The 27221-nt window shown below is 44.8% G+C and overlaps 1 protein-coding gene and 1 pseudogene across 1 annotated transcript in view; both read left to right on the top strand.

Annotated features, from left to right (window-relative positions):
• The window catches only part of LOC121837312, a 63320-nt gene extending 47558 nt beyond the window's left edge, over positions 1-15762 (top strand). Inside the window, exon 3 of the mRNA XM_042292913.1 lies at positions 15604-15762. Within this exon, the coding sequence (XP_042148847.1) occupies positions 15604-15762 (159 nt within the window). The remainder of the gene's footprint in view (positions 1-15603) is intronic.
• A 489-nt stretch (positions 15763-16251) lies between these two features.
• LOC8041144 lies at positions 16252-18836 on the top strand (annotated as a pseudogene).
• The last annotated feature ends 8385 nt before the right edge of the window (positions 18837-27221 follow it).

Genomic DNA, 27221 nt, shown 5'->3' with positions numbered 1-27221 from the left:
TCCTGTTCTGTACATATTGGTCCATCCAGAGGAACATTTAACAAGTGATGAGGAGACCACCCTGAGACAGTGGGAAAAGTGGACTATCAGGCTCCCCTTTCAGTATGCTGGCCAGAGGTGCATACCTAAATGATATAATGGGCTGGTTAGGTAAATTCCACGAAACTCAAATAGCCTAAAGGGGTGAGGATGAATTGGAGAAGCAGGCAGGACGTGCAATTAATGGTTTGAACTGATCTACGACCTGGTTCACTCCTTGTCAGGTGAGACTAGGGTCCGCTGGCAAGGACGTCAGTTATGCTCCAGGGAGATTTAGCTCAGACCATACATTTTTGATGGCTTCGGAAAATTTGTGAGCAGATTTTTTCTGTATGAAAGTGCGACCTGGATGGCTATATGCCGAGCATAGAAATTTATGCGCCATGTATGGTCCCAATCAGAACTAATTGGAACAGGGGAGCGGCAGCCGAAGTGCGTCGCAGCGTCATCTAAAAGTGGTGTTGGGAACTGGTCAGCGTCTTCGCGCATGCTGGTGCCGATACCCACTCTGCACCTCTCGATCTATTTCTTTTACCTGCGGTGCGGATCATCCTTCGCTGCTTCTGAGACAGAGTTCTACTACCGCGATAGCGCTGGTAGCAGACTTGTGCCTGGCAGCATTACAAGCAGGAGTCATTTTTTGCTGCTAGCGTTGTTTATTTGAGCGAAGCCTTAGAGTGTAAGCATTCGTAGCGTCATTTAACCCGAGTCGAACAGCAATGACAAACAACAAATACCCCGCATTAGATAAGGCTGAGAGTGCACTTGTTTTCACAGTTCGCAATGGCGGGAAGCGTTTTTGAAACGGTGGCGGGCGCAAGCCTGCTGTCAGTGCCATTGCGGTAGCTGCATTCTGTTTAAGAAGCATGGAAAGATGACCCGTACCACCGGCAAAAGAAATAGATAGAGAGGTGCAGGGGGCTGTCTGCCCAACGTACGCGTAGGCACTGATCAGTTCCCACCAGCGCTATGAGGTCACGCTGCGATGCAGTTCGGCCATCAATCCCATGTTCCAGCTACTTCATGCCGGGACTGTACCATGCTCGTCGCAGAGCTTAAGCTCTGACGAACAGGTCGCACCCCAGGGTAGACATTCACAAGGGACAATGAGGTGGAACCCGAAGGTGTGCGACATGTTAGCCGAGGAAGAAGCTGAAGGGGAAAATAAAGTTTTTAGAAAAATTCCAAAACGGTGCCCCAGGAATCGCAGTTTTCATTAATTCCTAAACGCTAACACTTATTCTTTTGCAACTTCATCGCACCAGTCTGATGATGCTTGCACGGAAGCGTATAAATGATTCAAAAGAGATACACGAGCTCATAAATTCGTTTAAATAAGTTCTATATATGACAGCACCTGCAGCATTCATGCATCTTTGTGTTGGGGTACTTGTGCGTATCAAGCAAAGTTGCAGAGTTTCTGGGATTGTATGTGTTGGAGAAATTGTGAAGTGCGAATGTAACACAAAGTGGGCAAAATTATTTTAAAAATGCGACTCCGAGATTAAACAAAAGATTCGGGTTAGACCGCTAACAGGCGATAGGTCCACGCTAGGTGTAGAGTAAGGTAGAGAGGCGACGACATGCAGAGGTAAAAACAAAAAAAAATTAATAAGACGAAGTCAGCCGCGCACGGCGACAAAGATCCAGCTCAGAACATTCCCGAATGGGAAAAAATAAACGGGTGCGAGCACGCCACTCAAAAAGTACAACCCCTCAGGCAACTATGCCGCAAAGACAAAAACAAACAAAACATTCTACGCCAATCGGCCAAACAAAATCTATGTAACCAAACTAACATGCAGTTAGTAAAATCTCGAAAGTTCGAAGAGACCACACCCGTGCAACAAAATTCAACGGGGCGAATCACGGAAAGTCAAAAAGTCTTACCTATCCGACTAGTCCAGGGCGACGAAGCCGAAGTCCGCAAGCTGGTCTGGAAGTTGAGGTCCAAAGACGAAGACTTGACAGCGTCGATCGAGGTGCGATGATCTATGATGCACACATACACACGCCGAAAAACAGCCCCAAACATCACTCAGGCAAAACCAGGGCACCAGCCCAACAGAAACGAAAAGCAACAAAGTTTTAAAAACTCACGAGGCAGCAAGAGCAGAACAATGAGCGGAGCGCCGGCGAGACCAACTGCCCCCAACTATCGCAGCTTCCCCAAATCCCTGCATATGTAGACTAACGGCTGACCTCCAAAACAACCATGCCGTCTGACCTCGCCAAGGCCTTGGTGATCAGGTGCCCGATCTCGAACTCAATGGTTCCTTCCATTAGCGAAAACGAAATGAAACAGGTGGTGAAAAAGATAATCCCCACAAACCCGCGCGAGGCAATATAATCCTACGCGCGTCCTCGCTTCCATGAGAAAAACAAGCCTAAACAAAAATGACAGCTTCGAAGGTTTTCTGATGCAAGGTCCCTCCTCCCAACCCCCGCGGAGGTCAACCCAAATCCTCTCGTGAGGGAACAAAGCAACAGGACGCCAGTCCGGCCACCGTCACAAAGGAATTGTAGTAGACCATTTCCGCAGCCCACTAAGCACCCGGATAGAGCTCTGTAATCCGCCACAAGACCTTGAACTATGCAGCCGCGCATGCGCACGGCTGGCGGCGCGCATGCGCAGCTGCGGCGTTTTCTTCACGGATACCGTAGTAGAGAAAAACGGCCTACTACAATTCCCTACTGACTTTGAGGCGGCTTCTCACGCCATCACCGTAACTCCGATGTCTAGGCTGAATAAAGATAACAAAATAAAAAATAAATCGCTGAAATTCGTGACAGAATGGAATTGGATCTTTTAAATCCGGGAATGGAATACTCGAGTTGCCCTACAGTGTGCTGACCTGAGTGGAACTGGGCTACTACGAAGGTCTACTTGGTATTGATTAACACAAACGATTATTTCTCATCATGCGTTAACAAACCACCAATATTTATGTCCCAATCGACATAATTTTGGCTCACATTAGTTATAAAGGTAACCCTAATTACTTTTTTGACTAATCTCGACAGCTCTATATAGGTTATAAAGTAGAACAGCTGGTAAAAAAATACCCGGCGTCGCAGTTTAGGTAAAGACTTCTATATCGTTGCAGTTTTCTTCACTCTATAAAGAATATCCGTGAAGCGCCGGTGGAACTCCGATAATGCATCCGCACGCGCCTGCAATGAGCACAGACTGCAGTGACGACCTAGAATGCAAGGATGCGAGTTATAAAAGTCTCGAACGAGTTGGATTCTATATTCACTGCATGTAATATATCATCATGGAAATGGTGCAGAGCATCGCGAAAGCACTGATTTAAAGTTGTTTTTCTCCTGTGCTGTCCGCTGTCCTCTCCATGTTATGCAAGGATAACAGATTAAAAAAAAGAAAGAGTTTAACATAAACGTATGCTCACCTGCAGAGAGAGAGACTTCTTTTTCTCACTTGTGTCGTTCTGAGACACAACTGTCACTGCTTTGAAGGCAGCCTGGTGTGAAAGCTTGTCATTGTCAAGTAAGAATTCAGAGCTCTTAGTGGTCTTCGTGACATTCCAGCATTATTGACTTGGAGCTTAAGCTTATTTCTATGGTTTTTGTGTCTTTGTAACACTGGCTTGTATAGCGGTTTTTGTCGGCTTTTAAGTACAATTGCTAGGAGCAAAATTTCATGGGTCAGAAATAAAGGAACGAAATGGGACCGCCCAGCCACTCCAGGAGTGGGAATGGGCTAGGCCTTTTCACTGAGGAGTTAAAAGGAGTGGAATTGCAACAAACCTCTACTCGCCGGAATGGAATGGGAGGCTCCATTCCGCATCTCTGATATCAAGTCACGTCTTTATTTTTTTTTTTTCAGATACTATTCTAGAGATGGTAAAGACTAACTCCCATGCTTAACGTCCCAAAGTCCGAAAATTGTTGCACAGACCCTTTAAAATGGCACTGAAGTGCGTTTTTTTTTTTTTTTTTTTTTTTTGGGGGGGGGGGTAGATCCTCATTTTGTGGTAATAACTAGGGTTCTGTGTTTTCAGTTCAAACTGATAGAAGTAGGCCGAATTCATTTTCGGAAATTCGGTTTGAACCGTAAAAGGTCAGCATTTGAGTGTAGTATCGCGGGCCTAGTGGGGTGGAGACTTCACCGGCTAACACTGCTGAAGGGGAGTTTGGGCATGTCTTGTGGAGGAAATTTGTATTGTTCGTGATCCAGTCTTCCTGCGTCAAGTTTGCTCTTGTCCTCTCAAGATGGGGTCTCAACTGCTGGCATTGTATTTTATTCCTTTGATTTTTTTCTCAAGGAGAGAGGGGGCAGGTTGTCTTGTCTGATCTGAATCAGGTTGTACTGTAGGGGACACCGTGAAAAAAAAAAAACCACCCACACTACTAAATTGAAAATACAGCAACAGATAAAACAGTTAAGTGCCTAATGTACTGCACTTTGGATGGACAAGCATAAAAAGAGTGTATTTCATCATTACATATTCATCGACAAAAACCGGTTAGCTTGCATCTGTATATATGAAAACCGATGAAAACCGAAAACATCATTTAGAAAAAAAAAAGGCATGCCGAATTTCAGAGGGAAAAAAAAAAAAAAACGAAAACGCAGAACTCGAATCCTAACTTAATCTACAAGAAGCATCCTTAAAACCCGCAATTACATTCATGCGTGGCCGATTGCCTTATTAATAAAGTCATCAAAGATTGCGAGTTACCGTTGTTGGAGACGGACCCATGGTGCTGCCATACACTCTAAGCCCTGTCCCACTTAGTAAGAGGGACATTTCTTCGATTTTTTCCCACTTAACTTTAAGGGGGGCGACAGACCTCTTAATATTACATGGAGATTCTCCCTCTTAATTAAGTGAGACACCAGCCCTCTTAAAGTAGGCGATACGGCGTCTCCCTTAAATTTGAGGTCAGAGTCTCTTGGTAAGAGGGACATTTTTTAGATATTTTGCCCCTTAAATTTGGAGGGACGGTGGCCCGCTTAAAATGCAGGGGTATAGTCCCCCTTAAGTCGGGGTCACGCTGCTTATACATCATACAAAATACATTCTGCAGACATGCTCCGGAACGAGTCGCCGCGACATGCGAGCCTCGTACGCCACGAGGCAACCGAATCAAGAGGTTGCTTTGTCACGTGGCATACAAAGCACGGATGTCGCGGTGACTCTTTTTGAAAGATGTCTGCAGAATGTATTTTGTATGATGTATAAGCAGCGTGACCCCGACTTTAGGTTATCTCTTTTATTGTATCGTAGAATTTCTGCTCCTTCGTGTTTGGACTGTCAGCTGACATGCTGCACTGCAGTGATGCAGTTCTCGCACTTTCGCTGATATTGTTTAACCAAAGTTATTCTGTGCTGCGTAACAGAATTGAAATTTGATCTGTATATGTGTTAAATAAAACAGTAACAATCTTTAAGAGTAAACACGTGTTTTATTTGCCATGACGCAAGAAAATATTTTGAAATGTCTTTATCAAAATAGTAATTTTATAACGATGTTCTGGTAGGTTTTACGGATAAAAAAAAACATTAGAACGACGCCAGAAATTGGCGTTTCTTGGAAACAATCACACAAAATATTTCGTGCTGCAAAGTGGCTCCTTTTGCCTATCATAAACAATAACAATACAATCGTGCTGAAAAAAAAACTTTTTTTTAGCGGATAACACAAAAAATAAGTACATTCTAAAAAAAGCCCGCGCGTCTACTTTCCCGCACAACACTTGGAAAGACAATCACCATAACTCTCGGAGGCAGCTCAGCGAATGCAGATGCCGAAACATATGATTATACCAAAACAATGAGTTGCGACACTAACCACAACAAGCGTGACGTTTTGCATTGCTTAATGTGACAACTCAGACTGGTTTTTTTTGTCTAATCTTATGTTTCGGCATCGTGATTCGCTGAGCTGCTTCCGTGAGTTACGGTGATTGACTTTCCAAGTGCTGTTCGGGAAAGTAGATTCCTGTGCTTTTTTTTTTGAGCGTAGTTACCTCCTTCACAGCATTAAAAACGAATTATTCGGCGTCTCTTGTCATCAGCAGAAGCTCGGAATTCCTGTTGTTTTCGAACGTCCATAAGCAATTTTCTGAGCTTCTCCGACATAAACTGAATCGAAAGACTTTATTTTCAACGAGCAGAATTTAGAGGAGTCCAAGGGTTTGTCCACATGCCACAGGGTAGGAGAGTCCCGTTATGTAATACACCCATAAGCACATGACTGGTGCCCCCTCCATAGTCGTGCTAGCGGAGAGTTTCACTGACCAGTTCCCAGAAACGATCCGTTTCTCCGAACCGAAGAAAGTCTTGGGTCCTGGACCTTTTTTGTCAGGGATAAAATCGTCCTGCAAGCAGCAATTGTTAAAAAAAAAGCGTCAGCGTCAAACTTACATTTCTATTTTTGCATTCGCTTTTTCACATACCATAGGCAATGAGAGGACCTCTGGCCAATCGAGACCGGAGAATGGTCTTCATGTTCAAGAATGTTGTTGGGTTGTCTCCGCAGAAGGCCCCTTTTACCTCCTCCAGTTTCTTCAGCATGGTGACGATCGTGTTATGGAACCGAAGCTGTGCATCCACCTTTAGTTGAATGAAATACCATATTGTTTTCCTTTATATACAGAGAGTTGGAATTAGAATGAAGGTAATGAAGCGCTTTCACCTGTTTTCAAGCAGTCGGTAGGAAACAAATGCGAAATTAAAGTGCAAACAGTTCAAAGATTCGGAGCCCAATCTGCTTTTTGCACCATGCAGATTTGGTAAATTATGCACAAAATGTGTGCATCTCGGAAGATGTCCGCAATCAGAAATGGAAATTTTTCGAGTTCTGCAGAACCGGGACACACTTATCTTTGTCTTGCACTGCTGTAAGCTGCGGCAAACCATGCCATTATTGCCATGGTGACCGTAGCTGACTTGACACGGCATTAGTAAAAAAGAGAGCGTGGTAGTGGTAGCAGAGGAATGTGATAATGTACCTTGCACTACATTGTTGTGCTCAATGCGCAACAGCTTAGGGCACGTGGAGTGGTACGTCATATTGCAGAACCTGGGGAGACTGTGTTCAATTTCTGTCTATTCTAATCTGAATAAGCATCATACTGGCATTTGTTTGTGTATCTACTATGTGAGCATGTTCTCAATCCTATGTTAGTAGTCTTACTGTGCTAACCAAATCACCCATCTACTGCAGAGAACTTATCTGACCCTTCTGAGGGCTGACTAACTTCATGCTGTCTAAACATCTGCACAACACAACTTTTTGGGTGGAATGCTTGGCACTTTGTCTCACCTATACGATAACATAATTACAAAAGAAAATACAGAATTTGGAAATGTAGGCCATGGTATTTGTTGAAATAATGCTTATTTTTTTTTACATTTCTTTTGGACCCAGACGCACTTCAGCCATACCCAGCAGTGAGCTATGAGGAGAACGTCTATGAGGCATCATCATTCGTTGTGACCGTGGATGATCTTCATGTCAAGGAAGACTCGCTGCTGGGTGCAATTACCACCATGACTGCGATGTATTGGGCGTTCAATATGGAATTCAGTCCGAGAGGCTCCAAGGCATTGCAGTTAATGTCGCATGTGTTGGGGTTAATTGTGGCATCCCAGCTAGCCCTCTGGTGCGGGTTGCCATAGGTATTGTTTGTAGCTAGGCTATCCCACCGGCAGCTGTACACCTTGTAAAGGTTTCTTTTTTATGAATTTCTGGCGAAATTTTAATGAAAAAAACTTTGCACCACTCAGCAAAGAGGTTGATTTTATTTTTCTATCTAGGAAAATTAATAATGTTCGGAATAAAAAGGGTGTTCAGCATTTTGATCAATTTGCTTTTTAATTAACAAAGCTACAAGCGTAGATCAACTAAGAAACTTGGGCATCACCGAAAATTACTAAATCTTTGTACTTCAAAAAGATGCAACGTGCATGCCACATTTTACAGCATCCTGAAGAAAATGCGCCCTATGAAAGTACCTTCAATTTATGCTTTAATGATACTTTTTTTCAGGACACTGAAAGAATGCTATGCACGCATATCTTTGTGAAGTGAGGCAATTTAGTGGTATTGCATTATACCTAACGAGTTTTTAATATCATTTAATCATGTTCTTATTTTTGTTGGTTAAAAAGTTAATTATTTGTAATAATTAACGACCTTTATATTCCCTAGGCTATTCATTTTCCTACGTTTGGCCTTATGATACCAGCCTTTTGCTGTGGGTGCGTAGTTCTGGTGGGAACACATTGGCCTGCACTTTCTGAAGCACCCTGTAGTTTTTACTTCATCTTGTTTTCAGAATTTCCATTTCACTATTTTTATTTTTTATTTACTTATATCATTGTCTCTCGATGTTCCAGAATGTCATTTCTTATGTTTTTCACACCACATGTGCAATGTTTTTGTTTAGAATTTAAATTACAAAGGGTCTGAACTAGTGCTGTGCTTTGTGGCACACTGTGATAGAATTCAGGCTCACTGTACTAATCTTGTAATTTTTTTATGTTTTTAACTGCAGTTCTTGACTTTGAGTCATGCACAATGCATGTGGAATTCCATCTTCCTAATTTGTTTTTACCAATGTCAGATTACATCATTTATGTTTTTCGCATAGATGTGCATTGTTTTTATTTAGAATTCAAGCTTACCTACGGTCATTGACAGGTTGAGAACCCAGGACAAGCCCGCCTTCCCCACCCCCTTCCCCTTTCCCCAAAGCTGTCTACTCTTATCACCTCAGCACAGCAATTGCTGGAGACGGGTCGAGGAGGGACTCACCTCCTTTCCAGCATTGTGGTGTAGAGAGCTTTGGGGGGCAGCTTGTCCTGGGTTCTCAACCTGTCGCTGACTATAGTGCCGTGCCTGCTTTGCACCCTGTGATAGAACTCCAGCCCACTACTACTTTCTTTGTCTTTTGTTTACTTGTTTTACTTGTTGGATGTGTTCATAATTTTCATCTTCACCGTTAGCTTTTGTTTTTTTATTTGCTTATATCAGTGTCTCTTAATGTTAGCTTGTTTTTTTTATTTGCTTATATCAGTGTCTCTTAATGCCCCAAAATAAGTCATGTTTTATGTTTTTTCACCCCATATGTGCAGTGTTTTTTGTTTAGATTTCAAACTTGAACAGGCTGAATTAACTGGTGCATGCTGTGATACAACTGAAGCTCACTGTACTACTTTCATTGTATTTTGTTACATGTATTTAACAGCAGGTCTCAAATAAAGGTGTGCTTGACTTGAGCTGCAAACTGAAAAACCGTGGAAGCAACAGGAGTGCATCTTTAAGCGTACAGCTTGTCCTAGGGGACAAAAGGCAAAGGCTCAAATATTTGCCCTAGGGACCAAATGTAATGGATTAACATTTAGTCCCTCAGGATTAATATTTAGTCCCTTAGGACTAAATTCATGGGATTAACATTTAGTCCTAGGGGCCTAAGTGGTGGGTTCAACTGTTAGTCCTAGGGGTCTAATTGTGACGGTCTAACAGTTACTCCTTCGGGATTAATATTTAGTCCTCTGGGACTGAATGTATGGGATTAACATTTAGTCTTAGGGGTCTAAGTGGTGGGTGCATGTGTTAGTCCTAGAGGACTAAATGGAAGGGCGCTACGGTTAGTCCCAGGGGTCTAAATGCAAGAGTGCAACAGTTAGTCCTAGGGGTCTAAGTGGTGGGTGCATGTGTTAGTCCTAGGGGACTAAATGGAAGGGCGCTATACTGTTAGTCCCAGGGGTCTAAATGCAAGAGCGCAACAGTTAGTCCTAGGGGGACCAACTGTGAAGGACTATCCGTACGGGTGCAACAGTTGCTCCCATCCCCGTTAGTCCCCAAGGGGACTAATGGTAGAGTCAGCGCATTTACTCCCCGAATGGACTAAGTCACGCTCCCTTTTTTTTAGAGTGCATTTCATTAGTATCTCGTACACTACACCGATCGCGCATACTGTAGACTTCTCTCTGTGTGCCCTTTTACACTGGTTGGGTGTTCTCAAAAATGGGGTCAACCGGTACAATCTGAAATCCCTCTCAAAAACTACGTCGGTGCCGAACTTCTTTGCGCACGCCTTTAGGTTGTGTGAGATGTCATGGTGGTACGGGATAACCGCCCAACGACCCCGCCGGGGCTCTAGACTCCCTTTATGTCCCGAAACTGGCTTTTTAATCTGTCCGATTATGCCATCACCCGAAAACCCTGCATTCTTTAGTCGACACATCTGCTTCTCCACTGCCGTACTTACGTAGTGGGAGCAAGATCAGTTTAAGGCATTGCCTAATAATGATCTAATAATGCCGCATTTAACCGTCCTAGAGTGGCAACTCGAGCGCGGTAGGATAGGTTTCGGCATGAGTTTTCCATACTCCCAGCATAAACCATTTGCCACGTGAATCTGCAAATCCAGAAACTGCAAGACCCCATCCTTCTCTCTTTCTAGCGTAAATTCCAATTCTGGTGCGGACTTCCTGACTATTCTTTCCAAATCTCTTCCCAGCTTTTCTTCTGTCGTAAACACTAAAATATCGTCGACGTAATGTCAGACAAAACCTAAGTTCTCTGGCGTTCCTCCTAGAAAACTCAACACACTGGAATCTAGACTGTTTAAATAAATCTCCGACAGAATCGCCGCCACCGCTGACCCGATACATACATCCTCTTTTTGAATATATTTTCGTCCACTGTACTCAACCACTGTTGATTGCAAGTAATAGTCTAAAATACGTAAAAACCTGTCAACCGAAATTCCTGCTTCAAACTGAAATTTTACAAGATTTAGCTCCAGGTGGTCTTTGACCCGTTCCATCAGGAGATTCTTCTCTAAGGAATAGTATAAGTTCTTTATGTCCATTGAAAAACAAACCGACGCTCATGGTGATGTTCCCCCAAAATTTCGATTAGTTCCGCAGTGTTCCTTAGTGATAACGCGTTCGCCAACGGCACAAAAGAAAACCCCTTCTGGATGAACCCCGATACAACTTTCTGCCACGTTTTATTTTCATTGATTACAGCACGTAATGGCATTTCCGGCTTATGATCCTTCAGAAAAAAATTTGATGCCCAATTCTGAATGCTGTGCGCCTCTGATTCTAGTGACTAATTGGTCGAATTCATACTCCTTGAGTTCTTTGCAAATACCTCCCCTCAATCGTGTCAAGTTTTTGTCAGATTCATTAAATAGGCCTCTCATGGTGCGCCTTCTCTCTAAACATGTGAAACGGGAACACAGCAAAACTTCCCGACTTATCCGTTTGCAACAACTGTAAGGATTTTTCTTTCAACTCTCTCTCAACCACCCGCTCCCGAAAGTTTCTCTTTTCAATTGGATAATCGTCCTTCATTAGGTTTTTCATCCGGTCAAGTGCCTGATCAACAAAAGTAGGTCTTTCGTCAACATCAATCGCCCTGGAGACCGTCTGGATATTCGAAAAAACATCAAGGTGCGATGGCTTGACATTGACACAAAACTTAGGACCCTTCATCAACAGCCTTTCAGCGCGTTCCGATAACACGGCCCCACATGGATTGACAATCCCATGTTCCGTTGCGCTGCCCTGGCCAATGTTGCTTTTCTTGGGAGCAAATCCCGTGTTCGATTTGCGTGCACTTATGCCTTCAAGTACAAGCCTTCTTTTAACGTACCAGAGTCTCTCGAAGTCAATCTGCCTGAGTCCAGTCCAGTCTCTGTAGTCCTTCGCCTTTCTGAAGTCCTGTCCCAGGCCGTTGCCCCACAACTGATCACACACAACTCGGATGTTGCCAATTAAGTCGCTTGTGCAGATCCTGTAAGCCTTGAGCAGCCTTTTCTTGTATCTCCACGGGATGCCGGTCGACGACAGGCATCCAAACATAGTCGGGTCTACATACTTCTTTCTTAGGCAGATCCCGAAGAAACACACATCTGCTTCCAATTCAGCCAATCGATGGCCCAACTTGCACAAAGCTAGCAACGTTTTTACATACACTGCCACTGGTGACGAGTGCCACAACTGGGTCGAAAAAAATGGGACGATGCCTGCCTCAGGAACAAGTAATGAAGCAATGGTGAGGGTGCAGGCTAGCTGGTGTAAATTGAGCATAGTTGTAAACCCGAAACTGGCGGTACGGACAAGGGACAAAACACAGAACGACACGGACGAAGTCTCAAACGCAGCTACAAACTTTATTTCACAGGACAAACGTATATGTCACTCGCCACCCTTTGTCCCCCTCTTTTTTCCTTCCTTTTCCCAAAACTCTACCCCTTCCCTCTTCCTTTTCCCAGGCCCCCGTACATTCCAGTAAAAAAAAAAATTTAGATGGCGCCAACTCAAAGTTTCCGACAGATCCCATGTCAACAGCCTACACCGCGACATCCCGAGGTCACTCCGGCTCTCCCAAACCAGTCGCAAAGACGCCGACAGATCCCCTGTCCACACACACACACCGTGACACCCCGAGGTCATCCCGGTTCTCTCAAACCAGTCAGCCGCAAAAATTTTTCGGCTTCCGACCTTAAGTGGACGGACGTGTGACTGATGCATTCGGCAGACGTCTTTACTCTAATGGTCTCTCTCACTCATCTTTTCATGCCGTTGATTTCCTTTTCTACAATCTTTACGTCTCCCCAGACTGGAGAGCAGTCGGCACATTCATTCAAATGTTTAGCATTGTTTTTTACATTTCTTTTATGCTAGTTTCGGGAAATAAAGGGAGTCTAGAGCCCTGGCGGGGTCGTTGGGCGGTTATCCCGTGCCACCATGACATCTCACACAACCTAAAGGCGTGCGCAAAAAAGCTCGGCGCCGACATAGTTTTTGAGAGGAATTTCAGATTGGACCGGTTGACCCCATCTTTGAAAACACCCAACCAGTGTAAAAGGGCGCACAGTGAGAAGTCTACAGTATGCGCGATCGGTGTAATGTACGAGATACCAATGAAATGTGGTGTCATTTATATCGGTCAAACCAAAAGATGTGTGAATGACAGATTATCGGAACATAAAAGAAATGTAAAAAACAATGATCCGAATTCGAAAATAGCTAGACATTTGAATGAATGTGCCGACTGCTCTCCAGCCTGGGGAGACGTAAAGATTGTAGAAAAGGAAAACTACGACGTGAAAAGATTAGTGAGAGAGACCTTTAGAATAAAGACGTCTGCCGAATGCATCAGTCACACGTCCGTCCACTTAAAGGGCAACTCCGCTCAATTCCGAAGATTTCGGGATAATGAGTGATTTCGAATTAAAAAGCCCTAGTAAAACACACTACGTCGTTTGCTTAGCGAAAAATGGGACATATATTTTTAAATCTAATTTTAAACACGAGCGGAAGTCGAAACCGAAACTTCGGCTCCGTCCGGCAACATTGGCTTCGGGCCGCCAAGTACATGGCCATCACGTGGTACGAGATGTCACGTGATCCTCGGCCCAACGACGGGCGGTATGGGGGCGGGCGTGCGGCAGGCGCGAGTGTCGTCTGCACCGCACTCTTCGCCACGTTTTGGTGTCTACGGCATTCGACGACGTCTGCACAACTGCGGCATAAGTCTGCGACTCTGCGCACGTGGTGTCGATAGTGTGGACGAAACTCCGAGAGGCAATAATCACAAAACGATGAGCCGACGACGGTGGTTGTGACGCGGAAGACGGCGGTAACGGCGGGCGGTTGGTCTGCTCCGAAGAAGCGCGCTGCGCAGGCGCGTACGCCAATCACGAGGACACTGCTGAGCGCCGAGAGGCAACGTTGCTGACGTCATGCGCTACGCTCGATCGGAGAAGTAAAAACAAGCAAAAGGGGGCCATGATGATGACGTTTAGCTCAATGTTGGCTCCGCCCATGCCGTAGCCTTGACTGCGCTGTTGGTTGCGCCTGAATTCGCCCACTCGAGTCAGCCGATTTCGGCAGCTTGGCGAGTTGCAAAGTTTGCCGGACCGTTTAAGAGACATTTAGACAGAACTGCGTCGTAACATTTGACGTGTGGTCTTCCTAGACGATACTGAAGAGGACTGCATTGTTTTTTTTCAAAACCAAAAATGAAGCGTAGTTGCTCTTTAAGTTCGGAAGCCGAAAAATTTTTGCGGCTGACTAGTTTGAGAGAACCGGGATGACCTCGGGCTGTCACGGTGTGTGCGTGTGGACAGGGGATCTGTCGGCGTCTTTGCGACTGGTTTGGGAGAGCCGAAGTGACCTCAGGATGTCGCGGTGTAGGCTGTTGACACGGGATCTGTCGGCAAATTTGACTTGGCGCCATCTAAATTTTTTTTTACTGGAATGTACGGGGGCCTGGGAAAAGAAAGAGGGAAGGGGTAGAGTTTTGGGAAAAGGAAGGGAAAAAGAGGGGGACAAAGGGTGGCGAGTGACATATATGTTTGTCCTGTGAAATAAAGTTTGTAGCTGCATTTGAGACTTCGTCCGTGTCGTTCTGTGTTTTGTCCCTTGTCCGTATCCCCAGTCTCGGGTTTACAACTATGCTCAATTTACACCAGCTAGCCTGCACCCTCACGATTGCTTCATAAGTGTCAATACATGACTGCATTTTGCTGAACCAGAACTGTGCCATTTTCTGAGGCCAGCAGCAGCAAGAAATACAGCTTATCGACTAATGATGTGTGGCATGTTCCATTGTGACTTTTTTCTGGGGGGGGGGGGGGGGTATTACAATTAATGTGTAAATCGTGTTACTTCTGCTTGTTGACCTTGGTGAGGGCGTGTTTTTTTTTCAACACAAATGCTGGCACACAGAGAGGACTGCAAGAGAGACTCCTTGTTTGTCAAGCAAGTGACGAGGGGGTGTTTGGCAACCCCAACCTTCGAGGCAAGAGCCTCATGGGGCACCCTGCATGCGGTATGTCAAGCGGGGAGCAGTCGGACAACCGGCACTCACGCTTGCAAATGTCAGGGCTGTTGAAAGTGAGTTTAGTTTTTCCATAGATGTATGTTGATCAACATTCTCCGGGTAAATGAGGATGCACATGCTCTCACTCTGCCATACTGAACTAGCAGTATGGTGTATTGGGCACTAAAGTGAACTGTGAGAGCATGAGCTTATGGGTTTAAGAACACAAGCACATAGAGCCAGAAGCTTGTTCTTCCTGCTGACTTTAGAAGGAGAGGAGTAAAGGGACGTGTTGAATCTCCAGCCCAAGAGTAGGAAGGAAACGGGTAGCTCAAGTATAAAAACAAGATCCCTCTGCAGTGACATTGTTCCACAGAACATCCTGAAATTGTCAGATGGGAAGCGATGCGTGCAGCAAGGGGATCCTAAACATATATCATCGGAACCTCTGCGTACTCCATTAGAGCCTTCATCTACATTATCAGAACAGCCATCCGTACCATTGGAGCCGCTGCCTACATTATCGAAAAGCTCTAGCTAGGCATGCAATAGGAACTGAACCAATGAATTGGCCTGCAACTGACTCTGTGAAATTTGAAGTTGTTACACCAAAGTGCCTAGAAGTGCCAGCTAACACAGTGCACCAGTTCCAGCAAGTTTGTCTCCACTACTAAAGACCAAGAAACACAAGCTGACTGCAGGACAACGCCTCGCTGGTTGATCCTCGAAGGAAAATTACAGCAAAAGAAACGCAACCTCAAGAAACAGGTGGAAAGACAGAGGAGCTTCAGAAGCTACGAGGAGTGCCATGTTGCCGACCTGTCCTACATCAACAAACCAGCAGCAGAGGAGCAACATTCTGCTGTCTTCCTGCTTGAGCAGATTTCATACTTCAGGTGAAGGAGGCCCTGTTGGTTTAAAGAAACCCTCCGCCATTCAATTGTCCTGAGGCACCTTTCGACGAAATTGTATGAGCACATCCAAAAGGAAGGATTTTTGAAGCTGCCATGCAAAAATACTTTGCAGAACTATCTCGGAATTCCCAGTGAAGAAACCGGGTTCAACGGTTTCTCCACTTCGAGAAAAGGGCATCCACCAGGATGCTCTTTTCTCCGGACACGGGAAAGACACGCACAGCCAGAGGTGGGCAGGCGAAGCCGCATGGCTCGGGGTCCGTGGTGACACCACTCACCAAACACCTGCTTTCACAGGTGCCCCCTGCGGGGCTTACTGTTGGCAAAAGAGCAGAAGAGTCCAGAGTCGGAGCTGGGCCAAATGCTGAGCAAGCTGACGGAGAATGCCAGCACATCATCACCACTGCCCCCCCCCCCCCTTCCCCCACTGCACTTTGTTCTGGAGCCACTCAGGGTCACTCTCGAGGTGGACGGGATGAAATTCAAAGGACTGATCAACGCGACGGTTGCCAGGCAGCTCACCGAGCACCATCTTGAGCAGCACTACACAGGCTGGTCGAGGGTATACACGGACGGCTCTGTGCGCCCCTCCGACGGCTCATCGACAGCGGCGGTGATTCTGAACGACATCCCCCGCTGCCTTGGCAGCCCAATCTTGGTTTCCACGCATCCAGTATGATGACAGAACTCTCCGCGCTCAGCCTTGCGGTTGCCGCCCTGGTGCACCTGGAGGCCTGCTCCGACGGTGCAAGAAGCAGGGTGGTGTGCTCGGACTCCCGGTCGGCTCTGACACGACTGTTGGTGCTCGAGAAGGCCCCACCGCTGGCCAGGCGCGTCGCAGGAACGGCAGAGAGGGCTTCCTGCTCCCGTGTGAGCTTGCCTGCAAGCACAAAAAAAAAAAAAAAAGACACAAGCGCAAAAAAAGGAAACGCTTCCAGGAAACCAACACAAGCACAAAACGATTGCCGCGATCACAAAAAACAGTCAGAAACACGCCAATACAACAAACGCGGACATGACGGAAGCACAGAACGACGGTAGGAGACACGGGGAGTGAGAAAAAGTTTATCGAAAAAAGAAGCCAAGTCCCGTGAAATTCCTGCAAGTGGGTAGCACACCACGGTTGGGCGCCATTGTGGTCGGTTTGCCTTGCTGTGTACCCGACCCGGAGGAATAACACAGAGCCAACGGTTTCAACAACAAGAACCTACATTTAATTGGACATGAACAAGATGATTAACATTGTTACCAGCGGCACCCGAGTCCAGGCAGCGACTGCCTGTGCGCTGCCTCTGATCCGCCTTACCAAGGCAGCGCACAAGATGCGTGCGTGGCCGGCTTGATTCCACCGTCATGCGGGAAAGTTCACCACTTGTGCCCCGCAGTTGGGCAACTGAGCTGGGGAGCCACCTGGGTGCCCACAAACCTTACACAAACTATATAAAATGTTAATATAAACATTTAATTTCAAAAGTAGTCCTCCCAGTTACTTTCTGCCATGGTGGGTCCAGCTCACTTTCGAACATCTGTATATCCTTGGTTTTAATTTCTCACAGACTCACAAAATCAAAAGCAGTGCTGTGCATATTGCTTGCCCGAATGTGCGCCTCAATGTTAGTTCACTTGTGGCACCTTTCATTAACACCCTCTAGTTTGGCGAGAAACCAGCATAACATTGATGTACAGGTCATTAATTGTAGTTAGATTGTATTTTTGTTAATTCATGTCGTACCCCACCATCCACGGAGCCAATACAAGTGCATGAACTGGACAGCAAGAAGGGATTCGACTAAGTATCTTACCCTCTCCTAACCGATGTACCAAACCAACGCCACGCAGATAGCGAAATTCCCCCACGGTATTTTCTCAGTCACGTAGTGAGATCTATCGTGTTGCACAGACAGAACATGAGGGGACGTCACCAACCAAGCATGAATCCCAGACTAACACAAACTTAGCCGTCATGTCCAATCTGGGCCCGCAAAAGATCTCAGTATGTGACATGGTATATCCTGTGCACAGGCTTTCGTAGCTAGGTGGTGTTGACCAAACTGGCTTGTGCTTTCTGACATTTAAGGCATACATTATAAGTAACTAAGCCTACTGTGTAACAAGAGATCATTCATGTAGGCATTGTATGGAAAGACCAGTTAGTCACCTTTTTTAGTTTATTTATTTGGAGTTATCAGATAAGCCTAATGGAAGTATATTAAGGGAATGAAGAATCAACACACAAAACAAAGGACAACACAAGCACACCTTTCAACAGCAACAAACATACAATTTCCGGGTATTCTGCGTCTGTTGCTACTTAAGACTTGCTTCTGCCATGCCTTGTTCTGCGAATTCACTGCTTCTTAGTCTTTTGGCTCCGACCAAAATGCTCATCAGTTCATTTAGGGAGGACGTTTTCATAAGAAGGAAAGTAAGTTTGTTTTGTTATTTACTCTGTTCTTTACAAATTAAACCACAGACCACCTGCTGGGTGCATCTTTTTACAGGAACAACCTACTGCCCACTGTTCACCTACAAGCAAGCAGACTGGGAAAGGAAGAAAGAGTGGGAAAGGAATGCAGCCATCAATCCGTGGGAACGCTGCAACAGCGTATGGTCAACACTCTGAGCCGAAAGCACAGGAAAGGTGTGTGACGACAAAGAAGACGTTTTTACTTGTGGTCTCGCTGTTTGTCCAAAGAACCCCTGGTTGGGTGCTCTCCTGATGGCGTAGGGTTTGAGGATGTAAGACCAGCGAACTTGCTGGAGATCGAATGTCCGACAAAGGAACAAACAATGACGGCGAAAGCCCTTCTGGCTGCCTGTGACTTCCCTGAGAGCAATGCAGCAGGCACATATGCGCTCAAAAAATGCCACACCCATTATGCCCAGGTGCAACCTGGAATGGCACTTAATGTGAAAAAGTGCGACCTGGTTATTTATGCTGACATCAATGGCACCATCGAAGTTTAGAGTCTGGTGTATGATGAAGCCTTTCTTTGGCCCCTGTGTACTAGAATAAAGAATGTGTACTTTGAGCATGTGCTCCCAGTTCTGTGTTCATAAGCATGCCAGATAACCATGAGATAAAGTGCCAAAATGTGACAGGAGCGTGTACTCGGCACTTGAGTGGCTAAGATGACTTGTCGCATTTCAAGAGTTGGTCATAGACTTCAAGGCTTTTGGTGTTTTGTCACATTGTGTCTTGAAGCAACCTTTTATTTTCGATTGTATATTGCTTGATTGATTGATTGATTGGGGTTTAATGGCACAAAGGCACCTTAGGCCATAGAGCGCCATACATCGTACCATTACAGGAAAAGGTTTAGAAGGAGGAAAAGAGCTTTAGTAGCTGATGAACAAATAAAACAATGAGCATGACACGGTGTGTATAATTATGTAAGTGATAATATAAAAATTATGGCTTCAAAACTACAGTTGGTGTAAAAGGCCGAGGTCTTTTAGGAAATTAAAAACCTGAGTATGGTTAATGAAAAGTGAAATCGGCGATCAGTGTCATATGCAGGGCATTCAAGGAGAATGTGCACTGCACTTAGGGGTTCTGTACAGTGCTCACACATGGGTGGATCCTCTTGACAAAGCAAATACCCATGCGTGAGATGCGTGTGGCCAATTCTTAATCGGCACAGGATTACCTCGAAGAAGCGTTCCCGGTGCCGGGCACTCGCCCATTCCTGTAAAATAGGCTTTACAGAATAGAGTTTGTTGTTGACTTCAGTGCTCTATTCTTGTTGCCATTTATATCTTATGTGTTTCCTTAGGGCTGCATGGTAGTCTCTGTATGGTAGGTTTTCAATATCCACATTTCTTTCACTACGTTTGTTTGCAGCACGCTAAGCCTCTTCATTTCTGGCAATTCCTACGTGGCTAGGAACCCAGCAGAAGACTATTTGAATATTGTTTTCCAATGCAGTACTCACTTTGAACTGTAAATCAGAAACAAGGGGATTTTTTGTTGCCTCAAGCGATGCGATTGGTTGGTTGATTGATTTGGTGTTTATGGGGCAAAAGCTACTAAGGCCAAAGAGCGCCAAAAACGAGACTATTGCTGGAAAAGGTTTGGAGAGAAAAAAGAGGCTTTAGTAGCCAGAGATTAGATAAAAGATGGTAATGGGGTACCAAAAGGTAAAAGAGTGATGGGCATGATCTCTGGGTTAAGAAAGCTACAATCGGTGCAGAAGGCCGATACTATCTAAAAATTTGAAAACATTAGTGTGTGTCACAAGAGAATCATCACTTAAGAGCAGAGCTGGGTGTAGTGGGACTTCTTGATACAGTTGCGAAAAATACAAAAGACGTTCTTCATGATAAGCAGGACATTCAACTAAAATATGTAAATGCTTAAGGCATTGTCACACTGCTCACAAGTGGGGGCATCTTCCCCACGGAGGAGGTAGCCATGAGTCAAATGAGTGTGACCAATCCTGAGCCGGCAAAGGACAACCTCAAAAAACCGCTCCTGGTGGCGTGCACTCTGCCATTCGCTCAAAAGAGGTTTGATCATGTGCAACTGGTTGCCGATTTCTTGGTCCCATTCAGTCTGCCATTTGCACTTAATGTGACGCCTGAGAAGGCCTTTGTAGTCTGCATAAGGAATGCTGTGGAGGTCAACTGTTCACTTTACACAAGTACTTGCTGCGCGATCTGCTGCCTCATTGCCCGGAATGCCCACGTGGCTGGGAATCCAGCAAAATACAATTTCGTATCCCTGTCCTGAGGCAGCAACAACCTTATTTCGCAGTTCAAGGAGCAGGAAGTGCTTGAGGGGTGTTAGTGAAGACAGTGCATGCAATGCACTGAGGGAGTCGGTGTATACGATGGAGCGAGAAAGCTTTTTATCGAGTATGAAGCCTATAGTTAGGAGCAGACCGTAGAGCTCTGCTGTAAAAATAGAAGTAGAGGAGTTGATTCGCCTAACAAGTTGAACTGTCGGGCCAATCATGGAACACCAAACAGCAGATTCCGTCTTTGTAGCATCTGTGTACTCAAGCGATGCGAGTGCTCTAGAGCACTGAGGGAGTCAGTGTAAACTATCGAGCATGGAAGTCTATTTTTTGTTGTGTGATTTGTAGCGAGAAGTAAACCATAAAGCTCTGCCGTTAAAATTGTCGCGTTGCTATTAATTCTCCGCACACATTCATATGAAGGCCCGATTGCGGAGCAACCGACCGAGGAGTTACTTTTTGTGCCATCAGTGTAAAAGCTCATGTAGTTGTTATACTTCTCTTGCAGTTGAAAGAATTCCTGCCTTAATACTTCATGGGGGGTGTCTTTCTTATTGTATTGGGTCAAAGACAGGTCCACAACAGGCAAACATTGCCATGGAGCTATTGTTCTTAAAACCGAAGCAACAGGTAGGTTGATGTCAAGACCTGCCGAGACGGCTTCCGATTTATTTCTCATTGAAAAAGGAGGAATGATTGAGGGTTTATTTAGGAAAGTTCTTTCGAAGCGTGATTGTTCTACGACTCCCTGACATGGATGTTGCAGTATCGAACGAATTCTAAGTGCGTACATGAAGCCTAAAGAAAATCGCCTTTTCTCAAGGGATACTTCATTGGCTTCAGCATAAAGGCTCAACACCGGGGATGTGCGGAAAGCACCAGTGGCGAGACGTATTCTCTTATGGTGAACAGGATCTAACATCTTTAATGTTGATGCCCTTGCCAATCCATACACTATACTTCCATAATCAAGTCGGGATCGTACAAGTGAGCGGTAGATTCTCAATAGACATACGCGATCAGAACCCCATGACTTGTGAGAAAAGACCTTCAGGACGTTCAGTACTTTATGACATTTTCTCTTTAGATCGATTATATGGAAGCTGAAGGACAATTTGCTATCAAAGGTAAGGCAAAGAAATTTCTGCATCGCTTTGTTCTGGATGGAAACGTCACACATGGTCAAGGCGGGCTCTGGGGCAGGTCCACGTTTTTGAGAAAAGAGGACACAAGATGTTTTCTCGGTGGAAAACGTAAACCCGTTATTATTTGCCCACATTACCATATTTTTAATTGTTAACTGAACTCTGCATTCACAAATAGAAAAATTGCAAGATGACACAGAAACCTGAAGGTCATCGACATACAAGGAATATTGGACTGAAGGGGGAATTACTTGCGAAATGGAATTTATTTTTATTAGAAAAAGAGCAGCACTGAGGATTCCACCTTGGGGTACGCCATTTTCTTGCATGAATTCTCTAGAAAAAGTAGTTCCCAACTAGACATGAAATGTACGTCTTTCTAAATAGTCCTGAATAGCACCCAGCATTCGACCCTGAATGCCGAAGTTATATAGATCATTTATAATGCCATATCTCCACGTTGTGTCATATGCTTTTTCTAAATAAAAAAAAACACTGACAAACAAAACTGTCTATTTACAAAGGCCTCAAGTACAGTCGTTTCAAGTCTAACAAGATGGTCAAGAGTAGACCTAGAGGAACGGCCACCACATTGATACTTTGCAAGTAAGTTTTTTTTCCTTCAAGGACATATGTTAGCCTTCGGTTGATCATTCGTTCCAGGGTTTTTCCCAGACAACTTGTTAGGGCTATAGGTCTGTAACTGGTTACCTTAGAGGGGTCCTTTCCAGGTTTTAATGAAGGAATTATGTTGGCTACCTTCCACTGAAGTGGAAAACATCTTTCCCTCCAGATCCGGTTCAAAAGGTATAGAATTAATTCTAGTGTAGAAAGGTGAAGATGTTTCAGCATTTCATAATGGATGCCATCAGGACCAGCAGCTGAAAGTTTAGTATGTTTCAATACGAGCTGGAGTTCATGCAACGTGAAAAGGGAATTGTAATGTTCCCTCTCACCTCCAGATGTTTTTACAATTTGTCTTTCTGCTTGGAGCTTATGTCATTGGAATACAGCTGGGTAATGTTGAGAACTGGAGACAAATTGAAAGTGCTCCCCCAGAATATCAGCCTGCTCCTCCAAATTTGCAGGGCAGTACCCATTTCTGGTCAAAAGGGGAACAGAGAAAGCACGATAGGTGCCATTCACTTTATGGATTCTGTCCCACATTTCTTTGGGTGTTGTGGTACTGTTAATTGAGGAGGCATACTTCTGAAAACTCTGACGTTTGGATCGCCTGTGGATAAATCTAGCTTGGGCTTTCATCTTCTTAAATTCAATTACATTACTTGTAATTGAGTAGGATAACGTCTAAGTTTACCCCACGCTCGGTTTTGGTTCGTTTTTGCCTCGCGGCAATCCTGATTCAATTAGGTCATCCTCCGAGATCACACCGCGTACGGTGTTCAGTGTACGGTGGGCGGACACGGTGACCTTGATACCTTGGATGGTTTCAAGGTTGAGTAAGGCAGTAACTTGGTATTTTTTATTCACATGTACGAGGAGGTCACCTGAAAAGAGCTTTTTTGCTTCAAATTTAGCTCCCAAGATGCCTTGAAGCACCTTCGCAACAATGAATAGAGAAAGCTTAGAGAGTGGTTTGGAGTTTTCTTCAGAGTGCAAGACGAAGAATTTTGTAAAGTGGTCACTTGAGTCATTTATACTAAGGAAATTGGACAGAGCTTCAGTGCGGAGCCTTTTCAGGAACCGATCGGAAGTTTTGTTGTGCTTGGAACCCATAGAGATAGGAAAAGAAGTTCAGTGCCCGGGTGCACCGCCCACCACGAAGCCCAACAAGGGGGTAGGTAATGTGCCATAGCAAGAAAGGCTTGGCTGACACAATTACTCTACCAGTGCTGCCCGGGCACTATACCCTAGTGTGGTTGCAGGGACAGGTCCTGTTTCCACTCAAGGTTGGCCCTTGCCGCCTAAGGAGGTGAAAAAAGGAAGGAAGCTTAGAGTGCAGAAGAAGAGAAAAAGAGGTTGTTGTTTTTTGCGGGTTTTATGGCGCAACAGCAACGGAGGCCATACTGCGCCAAAGATAAAAAGAAAACAAGCTGTTATTGTTACTGTGCTACAAAATAATAATAAGCTATGAGGAACTAGATCTGATTAATAAAACCTGCGTTAGTAATATAAGTCAACAGACGGTCAAATGGGATGAGGGGATATTCTCCCAGTAAAAGAGCAAGATGGAATGGAATTCGGAAATGAAACAATTCAGGAAAGTGGGTACGACGTTCATTCTCCAAAGCTGGACAGAGCCACAAGATATGCATGATGGTAAGTGTATCCCCACAATGCTCACACACTGGTGGGTCCTCCCCACTAAGAAGATATTTGTGCGATATGTAAGAATGACCAATTCGAAGTCGACACAACAATACTTCATGGAATCTGTTCCCGTGAGAAGAGTTCTCCCAGAGCCCAAGAACCGGCTTAGTAATATGAAGTTTATTGTTGCACTCCATGTTCCATTCAGACTGCCATAAATGATGAAGGGATGAATTTGTTAGAGGTTTAATGTCTTGGTGTGGCAAACAGGCGTGGAACGGGAGATTACCTGAGGACGTAGCAAGTCTGTCTGCTTCCTCGTTACCTTTTATTCCCATATGACTGGGCACCCAACAAAATTTTATATTTAAGCCTCCATGTACAGCTTTATTGAGCTTATTTTGTAGTTGTTGCACCAGCATATTTTTAGTAACTTTCAAAGAGCATATTGCGGTAACAGCACTCTGAGAGTTTACGAATAGGACAGCCTGCTTTATTTTAGCTCGGAAGATATAATCTATAGCCATAGATATTGCATAAACTTCAGCTGTAAAAATGCTGGAGAAAGTATTTAGACGTTTCACTTTAATAAAACAATCAGAATGTACGGCGCTGCCAACAAATGATGACGTCTTAGCACCATCAGTGTAAAAATGTGAGTAGCCTTCATACTTCTTCTCAAGCTCAGAAAAATCCTGTTGGATGATAAGGGCAGAGACGCTATGTTTATAAAACATTGTGAGAGCCCAGTCACAAGCAAATGGCACTATGTCCCAGGGGGCAACACCGTCTACATTCTGCATAAGAATAACTTTGTCCAAACAAAGATTAAGTGAGGAACAAAACTGCTGTACTCGGAAACTCAAGGGCCTTACGATGCTTGGCTTATTCTCGAAGAGGCGGCAATATCTAGATTTTTGAAGGGAGTTGTAGGTTGGATGATTACGGTTCGCAAGTATCTTGTAGTAGTATGTTAAGCTTAGAAGTTGGCGTCTTTTCTCGAGTGACATCTCATTTGATTCAGCATACAGGCTGAGGACAGGGGACGTCTGGAAAGCACCTGTTGCGAGTCGCAGTCCAAGGTGATGGACTGGATCCAACATCTTGAGCGCGGACGGTCGTGCAGAACCGTAAACTGGAGCCCCATAGTCGAGATGGGATCGAACAAGAGCATTGTACAGCCGTAGAAGGCATTTTCTGTCAGATCCCCAAGTTTTATGGGCTAAGACTTTCAAAATATTTGCAGTTTTGAAACGTTTTTCTTTGAGTGACTTGAGGCGAGCAATAAAATTGAGCTTTTTGTCAAAGATTACAGCTAAGAACTTGTGCTCTTTCCTGACAGGAATGCAGGTTCTTTGCAGTTTTAAGGATGGATCCAGTGATAGACCTTTGGCGTAGAGAAAATGGGACACAGACGCTTTTCTCAGGAGAAAACTTAAAACCATTTTCGTCCGCCCACTTAGCAAGCTTATTTATGGCAAGCTGTAGCTGACGCTCGCAGCTCGAGATTGCACGACGATGCTGAGATTTGGATATCGTCAACATAAAGTGAGTATGTAATGGACGGTGGCAAAACCTGAGCGAGAGAATTCATTTTGATTACAAAAAGTGTAACACTCAGGATACCTCCCTAGGGAACCCCGTTTTCTTGAACGAATGGATACGATAAAACAGTTCCTAATCTACCCTGAAACGTCCTGTCTGTTAAAAAATCTTTTATGCACTGCAGCATATGGCCTCGAATTCCATACCATAAAGGTCTTGGAGGATGCCATATCTCCACGCTGTATCATAGGCCTTTTCTAAGTCAAAAAGACCGATACACAATTCTGCCTATTCACGAATGCTTCACGTATGGCCGTTTCTAAGCACACCAAATGATCCAAGGTGGATCGTCCTCGGCGGAACCCGCACCGATTGTTATCCAAAATGCTTTCCATTTCTAGAACATACACCAGCCGCCTATTTATCAGTCTTACATATGTTTTCCCAAGGCAGCTGGTCAAAGCGATCGGACGGTAACTAGAGGGCAGAGATGGATCCTTACCCGGCTTCAGGAGAGGGATAATGTGTGCCCGTTCCCAAGCCGCTGGAGAGCTAGCCCTTTTCCACAATGAATTGAAGAAATTAAGAAGGGATTCGAGAGATTCTGGAGAGAGATTACGCAGCATTTCGTAATGCAGTCCATCGGGTCCAGGAGCAGAGCTTTTTATACCAAGGGCACTCTTTAACTCGTACTGTGTGAGGGGCTGATTATAAGATGCAGCGTTTGATCCCGTTGTAACTATATTATGTTGCTCTGCATGTCATTTAAACAACTTGAAGAAATCTGAATAACTAGAGGAGCTGGACACCGAATAGAAGTACTTCCCAAGAACGTTGGCACTATCTTTCAGTGATGCACATGGAGGGTTGAAAACGGGAGTCGTGAACCCCCTGTAGTCGCCTTTGATTCTCTTGAATCTATCCCAGACCTCCTTAGCGGTTACAAAGCTGCTCAGAGACGGCACATATTTAATAAAGGTTTTCCGTTTTGATCGCTTACGGGTCCACCGGGCTTTAGCTTTTTGTTTTTTAAACTCAACCAGGTTTCTTGAGGTGGGATACCGCCTGAACTTGCTCCATGCCTTATTTTGCTTCGAGCGCGTAATGGCACACTCCTTATTCCACCAAGGTTTGCAATTACGAGGCAGATTACCGGTAATTTGGGGAATTGACTGCTGAGCGGCGTTTATTATCTGCTCTGTCACATACAATGTGGCTTCATCAGCAGTCATGGAGGAAAATAGGGATGTATCCAGCGTGGAGCTTAACTTAAAAAGAGACCAATCGGCCTTGTCCAACTTCCACCGAGGCATTCGTTTTAACAGAGTAGGAAGACAAATGTCGCTCTCTAAAGTAATAGGGAAGTGGTCACTCCCAAAAGGGTTATTAAGAACCTGCCAAGAAAAACAAGGCAGTAATGAAGGTGATGCAATAGATAAATCAATCGATGTAAATGAATTGTGAGCTGAATTAAAGAATGTAGGCTCCCTCCTATTAAAAAGACATATTTGAGATGATAATAAAAACCGCTCAATTACTCTGCCTCGAGAATCGAGACGAGCACTGCCCCACATGGGATGATGGGCATTAAAATAACCTAAAATTAAAAAGGGTTGAGGGAGTTGTCCCACAAGTCCCTGTAGGTCATGGAGATGCAGGAGAACATTTGGAGGCAAATATATAGAAACAACTGTTATGAGACGGTCTAGAAGAACACGTACCGCTACGGCTTCCAGTGGGGTGCA

The sequence above is a fragment of the Ixodes scapularis genome, unplaced genomic scaffold (assembly GCF_016920785.2).
Source record: "Ixodes scapularis isolate PalLabHiFi unplaced genomic scaffold, ASM1692078v2 PGA_scaffold3__209_contigs__length_174095766, whole genome shotgun sequence".
Lineage (NCBI taxonomy): Eukaryota > Metazoa > Arthropoda > Arachnida > Ixodida > Ixodidae > Ixodes > Ixodes scapularis.
Note: the sequence above shows the minus strand (reverse complement) of the source record. Positions and strands in the feature narration are given on the sequence as shown.